Source organism: Fundulus heteroclitus, chromosome 5, assembly GCF_011125445.2.
Source record: "Fundulus heteroclitus isolate FHET01 chromosome 5, MU-UCD_Fhet_4.1, whole genome shotgun sequence".
Classification (NCBI taxonomy): Eukaryota; Metazoa; Chordata; class Actinopteri; order Cyprinodontiformes; family Fundulidae; genus Fundulus; species Fundulus heteroclitus.
Genome location: NC_046365.1, coordinates 4,003,963 through 4,018,950, shown reverse-complemented (window position 1 = coordinate 4,018,950; position 14,988 = coordinate 4,003,963). Strand labels below are relative to the sequence as shown.

The window sequence follows — 14,988 nt, the reverse complement described above, 5'->3', positions numbered from 1 at the left end:
GAGGGGAAGTTGCTGATTGGGCACAATTTGGAAATTTTCATTTATGTACTTTTATGAGTACAAAAGGGGACAGAAAGCTTACGCTGTTAAACAAGCTAAACACCAAATACTTTACGTTCTGTCAAAGTGTCATATATTCAGTGTTGTCCCATAAAAAATATAATAAAATATTTACCAAAATGTGAAGTATCTCTTTTTAGTGAGATGCTGTGCGTACAGCTTCCACTTATATTCTGTGAAAGGTGCCTTTGCACCTTAACTTCACATTTTTGTTGCCATCGACAACTTTCTGGCTTAATTCCAGTAGGATATTTCACCACTCTTCTTTTCAGAGTTTCTTGAGTTTATTTAAATGAGTTGTTTTCCAAAGCTTAATGTTAGGCTTCTTTAACTATTCCACAACCAATTTTTATCTATGTTTTAGAGATCATGCAGCTTGAACACCCAGTTGTGTCTGAGTTTGAACCCTTAGAACCAAAACAGTTCCCCTCAGATGAATGAAAATTTGTTAGAACGATTATGATCAGTCAATGCACCACCAAGGCTCAAGCTGATCCTGAGCTCAAAGCTCTTGGTACACTGGAGTCTTTCAGGGTTGTTTCCAGGGCCATTATCCTGGTGTACCACACAAATTGGATGGTATAATGAAGATGGGTGACTAACTTAGTAACAATGATCAGACAATGATTCCACACATGCATGTTTTGGAATGGATCAAGCAGGCAAAATATTAGGCTTCTAGATTAGGCTTCTTTTCATCAGGAGTCCTTATAAGCAAAGGTCCATTTTAGAAAACCAACTAATTTACATAGGCTGTAGTTATTCTACCAAGAAATGTAATCAAATATCTAGTCAGAATTGTACCAGAAGCTTGTTGATGACCAAGAAAAGCATGTGGTTTCTATGGAAATTGCTCAGAGAAATTTGCAAAATATTAATAGAAGTGTCACTATATGTCTTTGCGTGTGCGCATATCTTTTAACTATGTGTGGATTAGAGAAAATTGAAAATAAATTCAAATTCATGCACGCAATTCTTGATTTTAAAAATGAGAAGATGTGTGTTGTATCGTGATTTCCTGGCACCATATAAGGCTGCCGGGGGAGGATTGGAATGCCTTCCTGATCAGGTCATAAGCTCATTTCAGTTTACCTTGTTCAGGCAAGAAAGGGCGTCGTAAAGCCCGCAAAACAGATGCCAGCGACCTGACACCCAACCCTCAGAAGCTCCACAACATTGGGGAGCAGCTCCAGAAGCTCAACGCTGCCATCAAGGGCATGGGCCCGGTCAACGACCTGCCGGCTGTGGCCCGAGCCCGCTCCCGCAAGGAGAAGAACAAGCTGGCCTCCAGGTACCAGACGTTCCTTACCATCCTACTGCTTCTGTTGCCACTGGGTCTGGGCGTTGTGGGTCTTCTCTACTGAATTTCAAATGTTTTTACTCTCAATTCTTAACAGTTGGCAGAAAAAGATAATCTCTCAGAGATCTATGTTATCTGCAGTACTTAGGCTGGTTGAGATGTTTTTTTTTCTGTCAAAGATACTAGAAATGTAGCTTTTCTAGAACCCAAAAGGTTCTGTTGTATTGATTCTCACGCAGCTTTCTTCTGAAGCCTATATATGTTCTGATTAAAAACAAGTTTAATGTAGAAATTATCATGACAGACCGAGTAAAATAATATGGTTGGAATAGAAACAATGTAGAGATGCAGCATTTACAGGTGGAAACGAGGCAAGACAAAAGTTAAAGATGTACAGACAGCCGGGTCGTATAAAGTTCATTTCTGCAGTAAGGGAGGGAGGAGTTCAGAATTTGGGACAGTAACAAAGAGAACAGGGATTTAGGTCTTATCTTGTATTCCCAAACAACACATGTCTTAAGACAAAAGTTGTATCTTTAGAGACTTTTTTCAGTCTTCCTGTAATATGCCAGTGGGTTCATGTTTTATGTGAACATGCAGAAATTTCCTTTGGGGAGAATTTGTTGTAAAGTCATATTGTGGCTCTCTGATCTCAGTTCAGAGCGTACAGCGATCCTGACCGCTTCCAGACCTTCCCTCTGGAGCTCTCTCCCAGTCTTATCAACGGCAAGATCCCTGATGCATTCAGCCATCACAGAGTACATCACAGAGAGAGCAGTGTACTGAACACAGTGGAGGGGAGCATGTCCAGGCCACTGACTGACTGGTTGTACTTTACAGGAATCATCAATGGTTCAGTTTTATGGTTTAAAGTATCAGTTCTACGGAAGGAAATACTTCTATTGATTTGATTTTCCAAGCATTGTGCTAGCTCGCTGGTTAGCCTAGCTTAGCTAAAAGACTAAAAGAAAGAAGAGATGGTAGATTCAAGATTTTCACATGAAACGTGAACCACTGGTGTTGGAACATGTTACCTTGTGACATTACCACTTTCAAACTGAAGTTTTAATCTTTATTTTTTTTTTTTTACCCCAATAATCTAGAGGCTAACCCTTTTCTACTGCCTACAACACTCAGGCAAACTAAAAGCCTGTACTGGTAAACTGGCACTCTCTCCAAAAACAAGGTCAGGGTTTTTCACTGCACACCTCAGGCATTCTCGCAGCCTGGCTTTGACACATAATGAAGGTTTTCCACCAAACAGGTTCCAGTTCTTGACCGGTGCTGGGGCTAGAGGCAGTTTTGAACTGGTTCTGTAAAAGCACTGGTTTGCTTTTCCAAACCTGAAAGCCAAACCATGTTATTGTTCAGTTAATGTTTCATCCTCCTCTGTTTTATTCTGGGGGGTGGGGGTTTCTGAAAGATCATAGTGCATGGAGACTATTTAACCCCACCTAACATAATATTTAACCCAGCACTCCGGTAAACACATTTCCTGATATCGGCACCTTCATTTATTTACGCTGGCTTGAACAGCCAGCGGTGCTTCTAATCACTTCACAATCCTAACCTGCTGATCTATCAGCACACTAGCAACTGCAAAGCAGGAGTTAAACACAACCTCACTTCAACCTTCTAGAAATATGATAGTTTGACAGCTTTAAAGATCTGGGTCTGAAGTGATGTTTATGAATTCAGGGCAAAATCATCAGCTGACAGGTTGATTTCAAAATAAACTGGAGAGAGATCAGAGACAATCAGATTTAGTTATTCTGATGCTTTTCTTGCATTTTATTATTAATGAGGTGCAGTATCTTTACTGGTTTAATGTTCAAATTTAAAACTATACTAAAGTCAGGAGTTTTAAACATGCTGGTCCCAATATTTTGATTGGTTGCTGTTCTTGATGGCTTCATCATTAGTGTTGACAAATGTTTTTTGTTTCTTTTGAGGTAGCAGATTAAGTAAAGACTTAAACAGCCCAGGTATCTAGTATTAAACAGTTTACTTGTCCCTGTGAAAAATCACTTTGACAGTCACTTCTCATCATGCAATTTGCTGCTACATACAGACATTTCTTAACCTGAGCTCCACCCATCCATCTGGATTCGCTGCCATTGGGAGGGATTTCAATACCACATAAAATGGACGAGCCAATTAGGATCGCTGGGCAGGATTTTCATAAATGTGACGTATCAGAGAAGCGACTGTTTGGTTTCAGACAACAATGGCATATCGCAGCAAGGAAGCAATCAACAATAGCCCTTTTTCCACTGGCACTCAAAAGCCTGGGGCTTTGCAAATCACGGAGAGCATTTCCATACACATTTACCCGACTAATTTAATTTACCCGCGCCTTACTTTCCCGGGGCTTTGGTCCCCCAACCGGCCCAGTACTTCTCTGCTTTCTCGGGGCTTGTTGAGGGGCGGGGTTGTGTGCAGTAAGAAAAACTAAATTAGTGGGAAATATTTGTCCATAACAGATATCAAAAGTTAAAATCTTGGCTGGATGTTTGCGCCGTTTCGCCACTCTGTGTGTGTGTGTGTGTGTGTGTGTGTGTGTGTGTGTGTGTGTGTGTGTGTGTGTGTGCGCAGAAGAGAAAACTGCTCAGCGCTTATAGTCTGGCTGTAACCTATATAAAAATAATATTTCTGTGATCAAAAGTCCACAATACTGACTTAAAAACCGTCCTCCCGACAGAGACGGACACCTCTCCCGGTCAGGTAATATGTGAGTTTGTGGAGGGGCGGAGTAATATGGGAAGAATATTTAACGCGCCTTATAATCCGGTGTCATTTATGGTCCGTAAAATACGGGTAATTCTTTAAAAGAACACCAGCATCGGACGGTCATTTACCGACATTGCGCTATATTCATCATGATGGCTGTTCTGTTTTGCTTTTCCCTGTGTCGCTCTCTTCAGCGTCACGGGTTGGTTTGTGAGTGTTTGAAGTAACACGTCAGTAGAGATGACAGACAAGTGGTTTATCCAATCATATGAAAGGATTTTTGATAAGGTCCCTCCTTCTGAAATACATTTCCAATGGAGCGATTCCAGATGGACTTGTGAAGACGTGTGGAGCTCAGCGGAACTACATCTATCTAGCAAGAATCAGGTTAGACATTTTCAGGCATAAGAAATTAACAAAGTGACATGCAGTGCCTTTATTTTGGATTGCAAGCCATGTACATGAAAATGACAGACATAAAAACGGGTCAGGGGTGAAAAAATTTAGGGAATAAGTTAAAACGCGCCTAGAAGGGGGCCCCCGGAATACAATTTTGTACCATTTAATTTAAAAGCACTATTCTAGAGAACTTTGATAGAATAATCAAGAAAAGTTAAAGGACAGTAGGAATGGGTACCTTTCACATTTGAATCGATATGGTACTGATAGCCGGTACCTGGGGATCAATACCGGTACTTAACGGTACCCATTTTTGGTACTTTTGTGTTCCTCATTAAATAATGTATTAATTTTAATGCACTGCCTGAATCCAGTGCCTATGTAAAGGACAGTTATCAGAGGCACAGAGTGAATGAGGTGAACGTGGGATTCAAGGTGTGTGTGAATAAATGCAGGGAATTGTTTTAATGCGACAGTTTCAGAGAAGAAGAAACTATATTAAAAATATCTTTTATTCAGCTTTCTAAACCAGGGCAGGATACATTTGCAATGAAGGAACAGAGAGGCTCTCAGCATTCTTTGCTCTGACTACAGGCGGATTTCACGACGAGGCAGCAGCAACACTCTCACCTCTCCCAAGACAGTAACTCCAGAATGTTACTTTCACGGGATGTCACCAATACCACAGAAGGAAGTTGCTAGATTTTTCTCTAGTCATTTTTTTTTTTTTTGGAAAAGGGTCGCTGGATGGGTTTGAAAAGTGGCTAAATATAGCAAGAAATTGACTAAATTGGCAGCAGCGATCAGGAGCTTCCTCAGATTGGACTTATTCCCACCGCTGGCCTTGTACTTCACCTCACAAATATCACAGCCAGCGCAATCATTTTGGAAAGTGGAGCCATACTTTCCAAAAAAAGATTCCTATCAGCCATGCTTGCTTTGTTTACTGGACCAGCGGTTACTGACGTCATTAAGCACTTGTGCGTGCAGTGCTGCGTTCAAGTTCAGCATGGAAAATCGCCCGCTCTTCCACTCCCTAAGTGTCACAGCGATGAGTGTCTGAACCAAAGCATGGTACCGTTTGATTTTACGTAAGTCAAGACTCCCTTCATGCGCGCACATGTGTTTTCAGCTCACCATTAGAGCCGCACTCTTCTTCTACTTTTAATTTAATGGCATTTGGCAGACTATGTTTAGTGCATTACAGCCACCACTATACGGGAAGGTGGATCATGTTGTGATTTTCATGTCTGAATAAAATGTGGATTTGAATGATTGACTGTGCAGAGTGGGGCAGCAAATCTCACCTAGGCGGTGGCTGCGACAGTGCAGCTTTTAGTCTGGTTTCTTAACACTGATCATTTTAAAATCCATTGAACGGGGTTCCATACTGGTCCCTGGGATTAGATTGGGACGACTAGTGGAGTTTTGTTATCCCTCTGCCCATATGCTTGTACCGCCTGATGAGGTTCTGTCTGAGGGATCCAATCACTTATGAACTTGAGCTTTAGGAGACACATTTCTGGAATAATTAATTGCTGGACTGTGAATGGTACAAAAAGTCACAATTATTTTCCTTCCTGGAGTAAATCTACTACGTTATAACTAAGCATGTCTCTCAAGGGAGCAAAAATGCCGCGTGCACAGCAGCCAAAGGAAGAATTGATGTGTGCACCCAGGCGTCGTTTCCGTCAATACCAACTGGAGCCAGGAACGATGGATACCCACAACTTCTGCAGAATCACCTAACACAAGCATAAAGCTCTATCTCACTGTGCTGAAAAGGCTTATGTTAGCTGGTGCCGACCTGTTTTTAACCAGCATAAAAAGAGGCTTTATTGGCAATCCACTGCTGCTCTTTCCCAGCACAATTAATTGATTCACAGCTGTAGATGATCCATCACATTAAAAGGAATGACTTGTATGGGTCTATTTTTAGAGTTGCATAGAGGACAGAGTGGGCATTAAAACTGTGCCTGCAGGTTGATTCCACTGACTCAAGGCTGCAGGATAGGAGGGAATGTTGTTCGGCTGAGAATCGCCCCCAGGAGACTATTTAATCTGGTTTATGAATTGTTTGTTTTATCCTCGGCTGCATTTTTGCCATCATCAAATGCTCTAACAGCCCCTCCTTGGTATGAAGTGTCAACTGGTACTTCAGAGGAACAAGGGTTTAGAAACACCTCACTGTTAAGTTTGTTCCTTCTGTTAAATCCCACCAGCTGCTCAGTAATGGGATGATGTGATGAAAGGAAGCCGTCGAGCAGAGTTACCAGTTCCAGTGAACGTCTGTGTCTTATTTTCCTTTGGTTTCAGGGCCTGCCGGCTGAAGAAGAAAGCCCAGCATGAAGCCAACAAGATCAAGCTGTGGGGGCTCAACCAGGAGTACGGTCAGTGCCGCACACATAGTGACCACTTTAGTGTCCATGGATTGGGCTCCGCTGCAGCCGCTGGGCCTAAAGGAGCCTTTTAAGTGGTTCTTTATCCATATTTCTGTTCAAAATAATAGCAATTTGTTAAAAAAAATAAGTAAAGCGGAAAACTACACACACAAGCGTGTTGGGAGCACTACACATTCTGTTCCAAATAAAACATGATCTAATTTATTCTCCCTCTGCAGACAGCGAGGCCAAATGGCTATGGGGCTGTTTAGTTGTGTAAGCTCTCAGAGAGCTGCTTCATATCTGCTGCATGGAGTCGATGGACTTCTGCCACCTGTAACTCCACAGTTCATCTGCACTTCTTGGCTTTTACATAAAAACAGCATGTTTGATGCCAGCTACCAAGTTTTGTACTGGAATAAGCTACGGGGATAGGTCTGGCCTCTTTGCAACTTTAATCTTTTTGTCCTGATGCTGCTGGCAGGCTGGTGTGTTTGGGATTATTCCATTGTTGAAACACTGGAAGGGTGTTTCCTCTTCAGCAAAATGCAGCATGACCTCTTCTCGTATTCTGACGTATTGAAACTGATCCATGATCCCAACTGATCCCAACATGATTGTATAAGAAATGTCCCCTTAGCATGGGCCACCGTGCCTCGCAGACTACTGGTTTACAATCAGTGTTTGGAGGGGGTCTGATAAACTATCTGCAAATCCTAGACCCAAAAAGAATATTTCTCATTAGACCAGTCGGTATGTTTGGTAAATCTAACCTCTTCACCGCCTGTCAGCATTTTCAGTTTTAGTATATTTAAATGGCTTCTAGGGCTGGACAATAGGGCTTAAAAATAAAATCTCTAATTTTATTACACCAAATCCAATTTAATAATTTTCATCACTCGCCCTTTATTTAAAAAAAAAAAAAAAAAAACTAAAGAAATAATGTTTAAAATCTTGCCTTTTTTCAGTCATCTTGCCTGAGAGTTAATTCAGAGTGCAACTAAATACAAGCTGGGAAACCTGCTTATAAAACAAGATGGCGGGCCCTTCCTTTGTAAACAATGAAAGAAAATAAAGTGTTTGCTGCTAATGGTTTTACACAATGAGCTAGTTCAAGTATACATCCAAGAAAAGGCTTCACTTCACGTGTGTAACTTCAAACATACAAATAAATGAATAAATTAAATTGCCTTATGTTAGGATAGAAAACTTTCTTCTTTAGAGTATTTCCACAATGCATTTTCCTAAACATATGTTCAACATTGCATGCTTCTACCAAAACAATTGTCCATTTTAGGAACAATATTGTGCATAAATAAAATCTTGAGTTTCCAAAAATACAATCTTTATAAATTGCAAATTTGAGTAAAAGGATAAAATTGATTTATCGCTCAGCCCTAAAAGCTCCTACTCCCAACAACTGTCATCTTAAGCACTTTATAAAAACATCCAATTTATACAAATAAATATAGTCATTTCACTCCTATCACAGATTCAAAGTCTGTTCCAGACATTCGATGCTAGTTATTAAACAGAGCGGTCAAGTTCAACGGATGCTGACCTTTTCTGATCATCCTGGAGCTGATCATTGGCTCAGTCTTTGACATGTGCTACTTTTCTGTTGTCGTCCACGTATTTACCATTTTGGGTTCTGCTTTAAAGCACGTCAGATCATTTTTAACCAGGGCAGCCCTTCACTTCCTGCCCTACTTCATACGTTTCCCCTTGTCCAATTAACTTTAAAATGAAATTATGCTGTTCTGCTGAACAATATCAGGAATGACACACTTTACTCAAACTTTCAGTGGAATGCACCAGACCAGCATGGACAGCATCTACGGTCTCTGTCCCCTGTCTGTCTCCTGTATGTCCACAGAATGAACGGCCTTGCTGACGGCACTCCACTGCTGTTATTATAGAAACCTTTCATGTAATCACTCTGACACTGAATCAGTAGCATGCGTGTTATGGCTGTTGGGTCTGTGGTTCTTTATTGCGCCCATTAGTAAATGAATTATTATTTAAAAAACAGCATATTTGCTAAAAACAGTGATGAATTGGTCAGTGATGTTGGACTGTTTTAGAATAAAACCAGCTGTAAAATCCTAAGCAGGACTTCAGCCTTCATCTAACGTTGCTGCTGATAAAAGTGGACATGTTTTGTACGGTTACAGCGATGCAGATAGATCCATTCAGAAAGCGCAGCAGCTTTTCTCCACAGTGATCCTCTGACATGCAACAGATGACTGAGCGGTAGCTGGGCTAACAGATCCACAGCGTTCCTCGCCGTACTAATGGAATACAAGGCGAGCTGCACTGCAGAGAAGCCATCTGTTTTAGCTGCTTTTAAAACGCCCCGTTTAGGAAATCCAATCGGCGCAGAAAGCCGATAGTAACAGGACTACTACAGAGCATGTAAACACACAGAGGGAGGAAGAACCTGAGAAGTGTGACTTCACCTCTTTCCCGCTAATCAACACCTCTCCTCCTGCCAGCTTTCCCGCCTGTATCCTCCTCCTCCTGCTCCTCTTTAGCTCATTCAGTTAAGCCCTTTTTCCAGTCTAACCAGTGTTTAACTTTCCTCTATTTTTTCCTTTCCTCCTCTAATTTTTGAGCATTCCACTCATTCCTGATCCTTGTCCAGCGTTTCATTGGGACAGCTTTTGTTGTGGATCTCCAAAATATTTTGTCTTTATGGCGGCGAGCCTAAAAACACAGAGCTTAACCTCACATGTTGCTTTGCTTCCTTTCGCCTCTCCACAGTGACTTTAGTTCAACTTTGCCTCTGAGCAACCTTTGTCTTTCTAACTTGGCTTGTGCTGTCTGGACAAAACCCACATCATGCACATAATATGTAGATTTAACAGCGAACCAGGCCAATGCTGGGAAGCTTACAATTTGCCTGTCTGAATGTGTGTAGACACTTCATCTTTCCACCAAAGGGAGGCAGCGCACAGAAATGTTACCCCATCAATGTGGAAAAAGTGCAGCGTGGCAGAAGATGTTCCCCCGCTCTCCTCGGATCCGGTGGCCTGACTGAAGGCAGTCAGTCTTGTGTTTCACGCTGTCAGCATCACAGTCAAAGCGTGGACCACGGTTTTGTAGAGACACAGGAAAGCAGCTGAAGTGGAGAATCGCTGCATGAGTGAACGCCTGAGCTCTGCAGCCCAGACGGGGAGACCCTCAGCTGACTAATTAGAGAGAATCCAGTTTGGTGCTGGAAGGCTCCGCCCACTCTGCAGGGAAATTAGACGCCGTTTCTAAATTGGATTTGTGGGGCAGACTCTCTGCGTCGTACTTTGCTAATGTTCCAACCAGATGCACAGATGTCAGGAGCCACACTGCTGTGCTTGTGTGACATCTTTCTTACAGCAAGCTCCTTCCAATTTATCTGCACAAGACCGTCTTCCTACAATACTGGCAGACATGCCAGCGTCTATCTGCAACCTTAGACCCTTTTAGAAGGACTGTTGGGTTCCCCAGTGGGTTTCTATAGTACAGAATAGGGCTGTGTACAGTATATTGGAAATCTGCAGTGTCACAATGTCAGTGTAGGCATTGTTAACATGACTAAGGGCTGTTTGGTATGCAGTATTTCTTGGCTATTGGATTTCAGGTAGCTTGAATTATTATGGTCTGGATGGAAGCCAATATAATATAATAAATATTCCATCTGCTGGATGAAGAACCATTACAGTAGATGACCACGGTTCTTACAGAGAACCAGAGAACTTAACAGAAAACAGAAACATTATGACCCACACAGAATATACAGAATATAAAGACAAGTACGCAGCTCCAACGCAGACTGCATTCAACTATTTTGCATTCCTAGAGACTCCAAGTACACAACAAAATGTACTTAATGGCTAAAAAAGTGGATTTTGCCTGATATGTCTTTAACCTTAATTCAATAGTAAACAGGACCACTAACATTCAGTGACAGTTACTTAACCCTGACCTGGGCACACCTATCAGCTACATCTGGCTAAGGAAAGCAAGTGTTTTTATATCATGTTTAGTTTTTTTAAGATAAAATCACAATACATGTACTTTTGCATTGGTAAATAAAACCACAGACCTGCTAATGGCAGCTGATTGTGTTTTACCTTCTATTCTCATTCTTCTGGATCTGAATCTGGCCTTTGATGCAATTTCTCACTCCATCCTTCTCCCCAGATGATCTTCAATTGCATCACTGACACCCCCTTAACTAGTTTTACTTTTACCTTTCTGGTTGCAACCCAGTTCATTCAACTAGTCCTTCATTTCCCATCCATCTTTGTCACAACCTGCAGGCTCTGTCCTGGGACCCCAGCTTCTCATTATTTACCGTCTTCCCCTTGGCACTATCTTCTGGAAATGTAACATCCATTTTCACTGCTACACAGAGGAAATTGGTCTAGATTTATCTAGTAAACCAGATTCTATATTCCCACCCTCCTACCTCGCCTCCTGCCTGTCCAAAATAAAATCTTGGTTCAGCACTAACTTGTTAAATTAAACAGTGACAAAACTTAGACCCAAATCTGTAATATCCAAAGTTGACAGTTTCTATCTCTGTTGATGGCTCCACAGTCTCTCCTTCACCTCAGGTGAAGAATCTGGGTGTTATCCTTGATAGCATCGTTCATCTCTCACATCACCTAGTCTGCATATTTTCATTTACAGAATATTAATCATCTTCAGCCCTCCCTTTCCCCTTCAGCCTTGTCACCTCCAGCATTGACGACCGTAACTCTCTTCGTTTTGGCCTTCATCAGAAATCCCTGCATAAGCTACAAGTGGTTGAGAATTCAGCTGCTTGCATTATTGCCAAGCCCCTTCATTTCACCACATCACCCAGTCCTACAGCAGCTCCACCTGCTCCCACTTACATTTAGAATACAATTCAAAATTCTTCTGTACACATTCAAGGCCATCCACAACCTCACTCCCCCTGCTTTCTGATCTCCACATGGCTACTTCCTCCCGCACCCTTACATCCTCCTCTTCCGTTCACTTCACTGTTCCTCCTTCATGCCTCAGCCCCATGAGCAGGAAGGAGCTTTCTCCTGCTAAATCACAATTTATTGCTGATACCCTGTTGGATTTGTACAGTGTCCTTGAGAGCTCTGAAAGGTGCTTTTAGATCAAATTTATCATTGTTATAAAAAAAAAAAAAAAAAAAAAGATTTGTGGCCCTCAAGTACTTTTAACTTGACTCGTTTGTCCATCTTGGCAGAAAGTTTGGACCCCAATTGTCTTAGAGAATCTTGACCGTTAGCTTTACCTGAGATTTCCAAAAAGCTACCAACATTTCCAGGATGTCCCATCGCAGACAGAGGCTGAAAGCTCAATAGGATGAAACAGAACAACTCTGCTAGAATCTGCTCAAACTTTCTGGGACCTCCTGAAGTCTGCTCCAGGTCATTTTGCTCCTTCACCAGTTTTACAAGAAGAAAATGAAAAGGAGCCCTCGTAAATAACCACTGCTGGCTTTTTGTGCTTCTTCCGTATGTGACAGGAGTTTCTCCAGGCTTCTGAGTAAACCTGTTGCTTTCCAAATGTGAGGAGTTGGTAGAGGAAAATGTGTCCAAGCGTTTAGACTGCTGCCCCTTCGTGTGAATTTGATGTGATTGTGTCTTAGAATGGTGCTGACTGAGAAACTGGTCTTCACCGTGACCTGTCCTCCCTGTAGGGGCTTGATTTTGTTTTCCTTTCCATTTTGCAGAAAACCTTTTGGGGGCCCTGCTTCGGATTAAGGAGGTGATCCGACGGCGGGTGGAGAGCAGTGAGGAGGAAGATGGAGACGAACGTGGGATGACCCAACGTCTCGAAGACATCCTTAAAGAGTCCAGCGGTGAGAAACAGACACTCAGCGTTGAGCCTTTAGCCACTAGGATACCAGCAGTGCTCTATTAGCCAAAGTTTCTCCATTTCCGTGTCTTTCCTTCCTGCTTCCTCATGTGATGCCATTTGTCAAATTTAGGTCCATTAGTCGCTGGGCGGACCAAAGACTTTGTGCAGAGGATTCTGGATGCCAGCACGAGTGGTCAGAACCAGCGTAAGGAGACCCTGCAGGGTGGAGTTGAAGCGACAGGTTAAACCACCCGGCACCTGTTTTTTTTTTCCATGCTCCCTCATCCCAGCACCCCCCACTGACCTGCCCGAGGTTCGCTACACCTTCTCTGCTCTCCCATTGTGCGCATCCAAGTAAGAGCATGGGAGGAAGACAGGCTGGGGAAAAGATGAGAACAAGATGGGAGTAAGTTTCCACCTCGCTCCTGGTTCCCTCTGGTCGGCTCTCCTAAAACAGCAGCCGTGTTCAGCACCCTGTCACTGCAGGCTGCACCACAAACACCACCAGGCTAGAGCTGCTGATGTCTCTACTGTTTTCTGTGCGTGTGTGTGCGTGTGTGTGTGTGTGTGTGTGTGTGTGTGCGTGCGTGTGTAACATACTGTATGAGAGTGTATAGTGCTCCTCTTCCCCTCCCTGTGCTGTATTTGTATCCCATTGTGCCTATGAATAGACATTGCACTGTTTTGTAGATGGTCGTAGTTGTTGGCAGGGGGCTGGTAGTGAGCCGAGGGCGAGGGGGCATCTGAGGATAGAGGAAGTTCTAAAACAAGGAAGTGGGAGGAGCCCCGTTTTTTGAAAACAAAGAGGTGGATGTGTTTTCTCATTCCTCTGGGCTCCTATGAAATCACTGCATCGGCGTCGAGACTTGTCCTGGTAAACGGCAACAGTGGCCTGTTTGTTAAAGAAGCCTCTGGAGCTTAAATACCACCCCCCCCCCATCCCCACGTTTCTTTCAGTTCATCTCCACTGCATCAAAATGAAAGTAAGGCTAAAACAGAAAGTGAAAATGGCACCTTAATTTAAACTGACCAAAGACGACAGAAACTAAGGCTCAAACATCCCAACCACTCTGATTCACACCTGTCATGTTAACACATTATGATGCTTAAAAAAAAAAAGACTGTTGTCATATTTGCCATAATTAACACTGCCACTGTGTATCGGGGGTGACCCTCCTCCATTTTATTAGCAGTGTCTTCATTTGAAGCTACAAAAGGGAAAAAGTCTCCTCAATGCCTTCCCCGAGCCCTCTCCTCAACCCCTGACCTGATTATGTAGCGCAGCGTCCTGAATTGCAATGACCAATAGAGGAAAACACTTGTAGATCTAGACAGCAAATAAGTCTACTTTTGCTTTTGTCGATGTTCTGATTCTGTTGTTATTTTGATGATGCCGCAGCCCACAAAGTGGGTGCTAGTCTTGAGAGTTTTTGAATTCTGCCTTTGTCTCGGTCTTTGCTGAAGCTGTAGACCAACCTGTCCAAGCTCTCTAAAAATTATTGGACACAAAAAAAAAAAAAGATAGTCAAGGATCCTTTGAATTGCACTGTGGTAAGAGCAAATAAGCACCTTTGAGGAGGGTTTGAAATCCTCCAAAAGAAAAAAAAAAGACTCTTGGCACCTTTCTGTAAAGACAGATATCGATTCAGAGACTAGAAGGTGCCTGCTGCTTCTGAGCAACAGACAGTTTGGGTTCGTCTCGGTATGGTGCTACTTTACGATGAAAAAAAAATCAACCATAATGCAAAATCTGCATGGAAGCATGAGGCAGTAACTGCTGACTGGGTTTTTGTCCTGCAAGCGCCTACTGTTAGTGGTGGTTTGCTTGTATAATAATGCCTTCCTGAAGTGCCTGGAGCTTAAAGCCACGAGGACCTGTGTTATTACTGCTGATCTCCATTTCTGTTACAAGGTAAAACTTCACCTATGACTGCTGTGCCACGCCTAATGTTTCTGTGAAGGGAGAAGGAATGCAGCCTCGTCTGGTGTCTCACCACGTATCGGCTAAAACAACAAAGCAAAAATATTTTAAGGAACCTTTTCCTGCAGAGTTGCTGACACCAGTCTCTGCAACGCTGCCTCTGGGAAATGTGTTTGCGGAGACATTTCCTTCAGTTTGCTTCTTTTACTTGCTGAGCTCCCACATAGCTGCTGTTTTCCAACACGCTGCTCCCCGCCTGATGGAAAAGCCTTGTCTTAAGCACTCACAGAGGTGGTAACTGTAAACACCTCACCTCCTGCAGAGCTAGCTGTTGGTTAGAAAGCTGTGGTGGAGGA

General features: G+C 42.7%; 1 protein-coding gene across 5 annotated transcripts in view; it reads left to right on the top strand.

Annotated features, from left to right (window-relative positions):
• LOC105931227 (CREB3 regulatory factor) overlaps positions 1–14,315 on the top strand; it is a 40,551-nt gene extending 26,236 nt beyond the window's left edge. For all 5 annotated transcript variants that reach the window (XM_021320180.2, XM_021320178.2, XM_012869819.3 and 2 more), the window contains 4 exons: positions 1,162–1,351; positions 6,806–6,879; positions 12,584–12,712; positions 12,842–14,315. In XM_021320180.2, the coding sequence (XP_021175855.2) occupies positions 1,162–1,351; positions 6,806–6,879; positions 12,584–12,712; positions 12,842–12,957 (509 nt within the window). In that variant the 3' untranslated portion in view covers positions 12,958–14,315. The remainder of the gene's footprint in view (positions 1–1,161; positions 1,352–6,805; positions 6,880–12,583; positions 12,713–12,841) is intronic.
• The last annotated feature ends 673 nt before the right edge of the window (positions 14,316–14,988 follow it).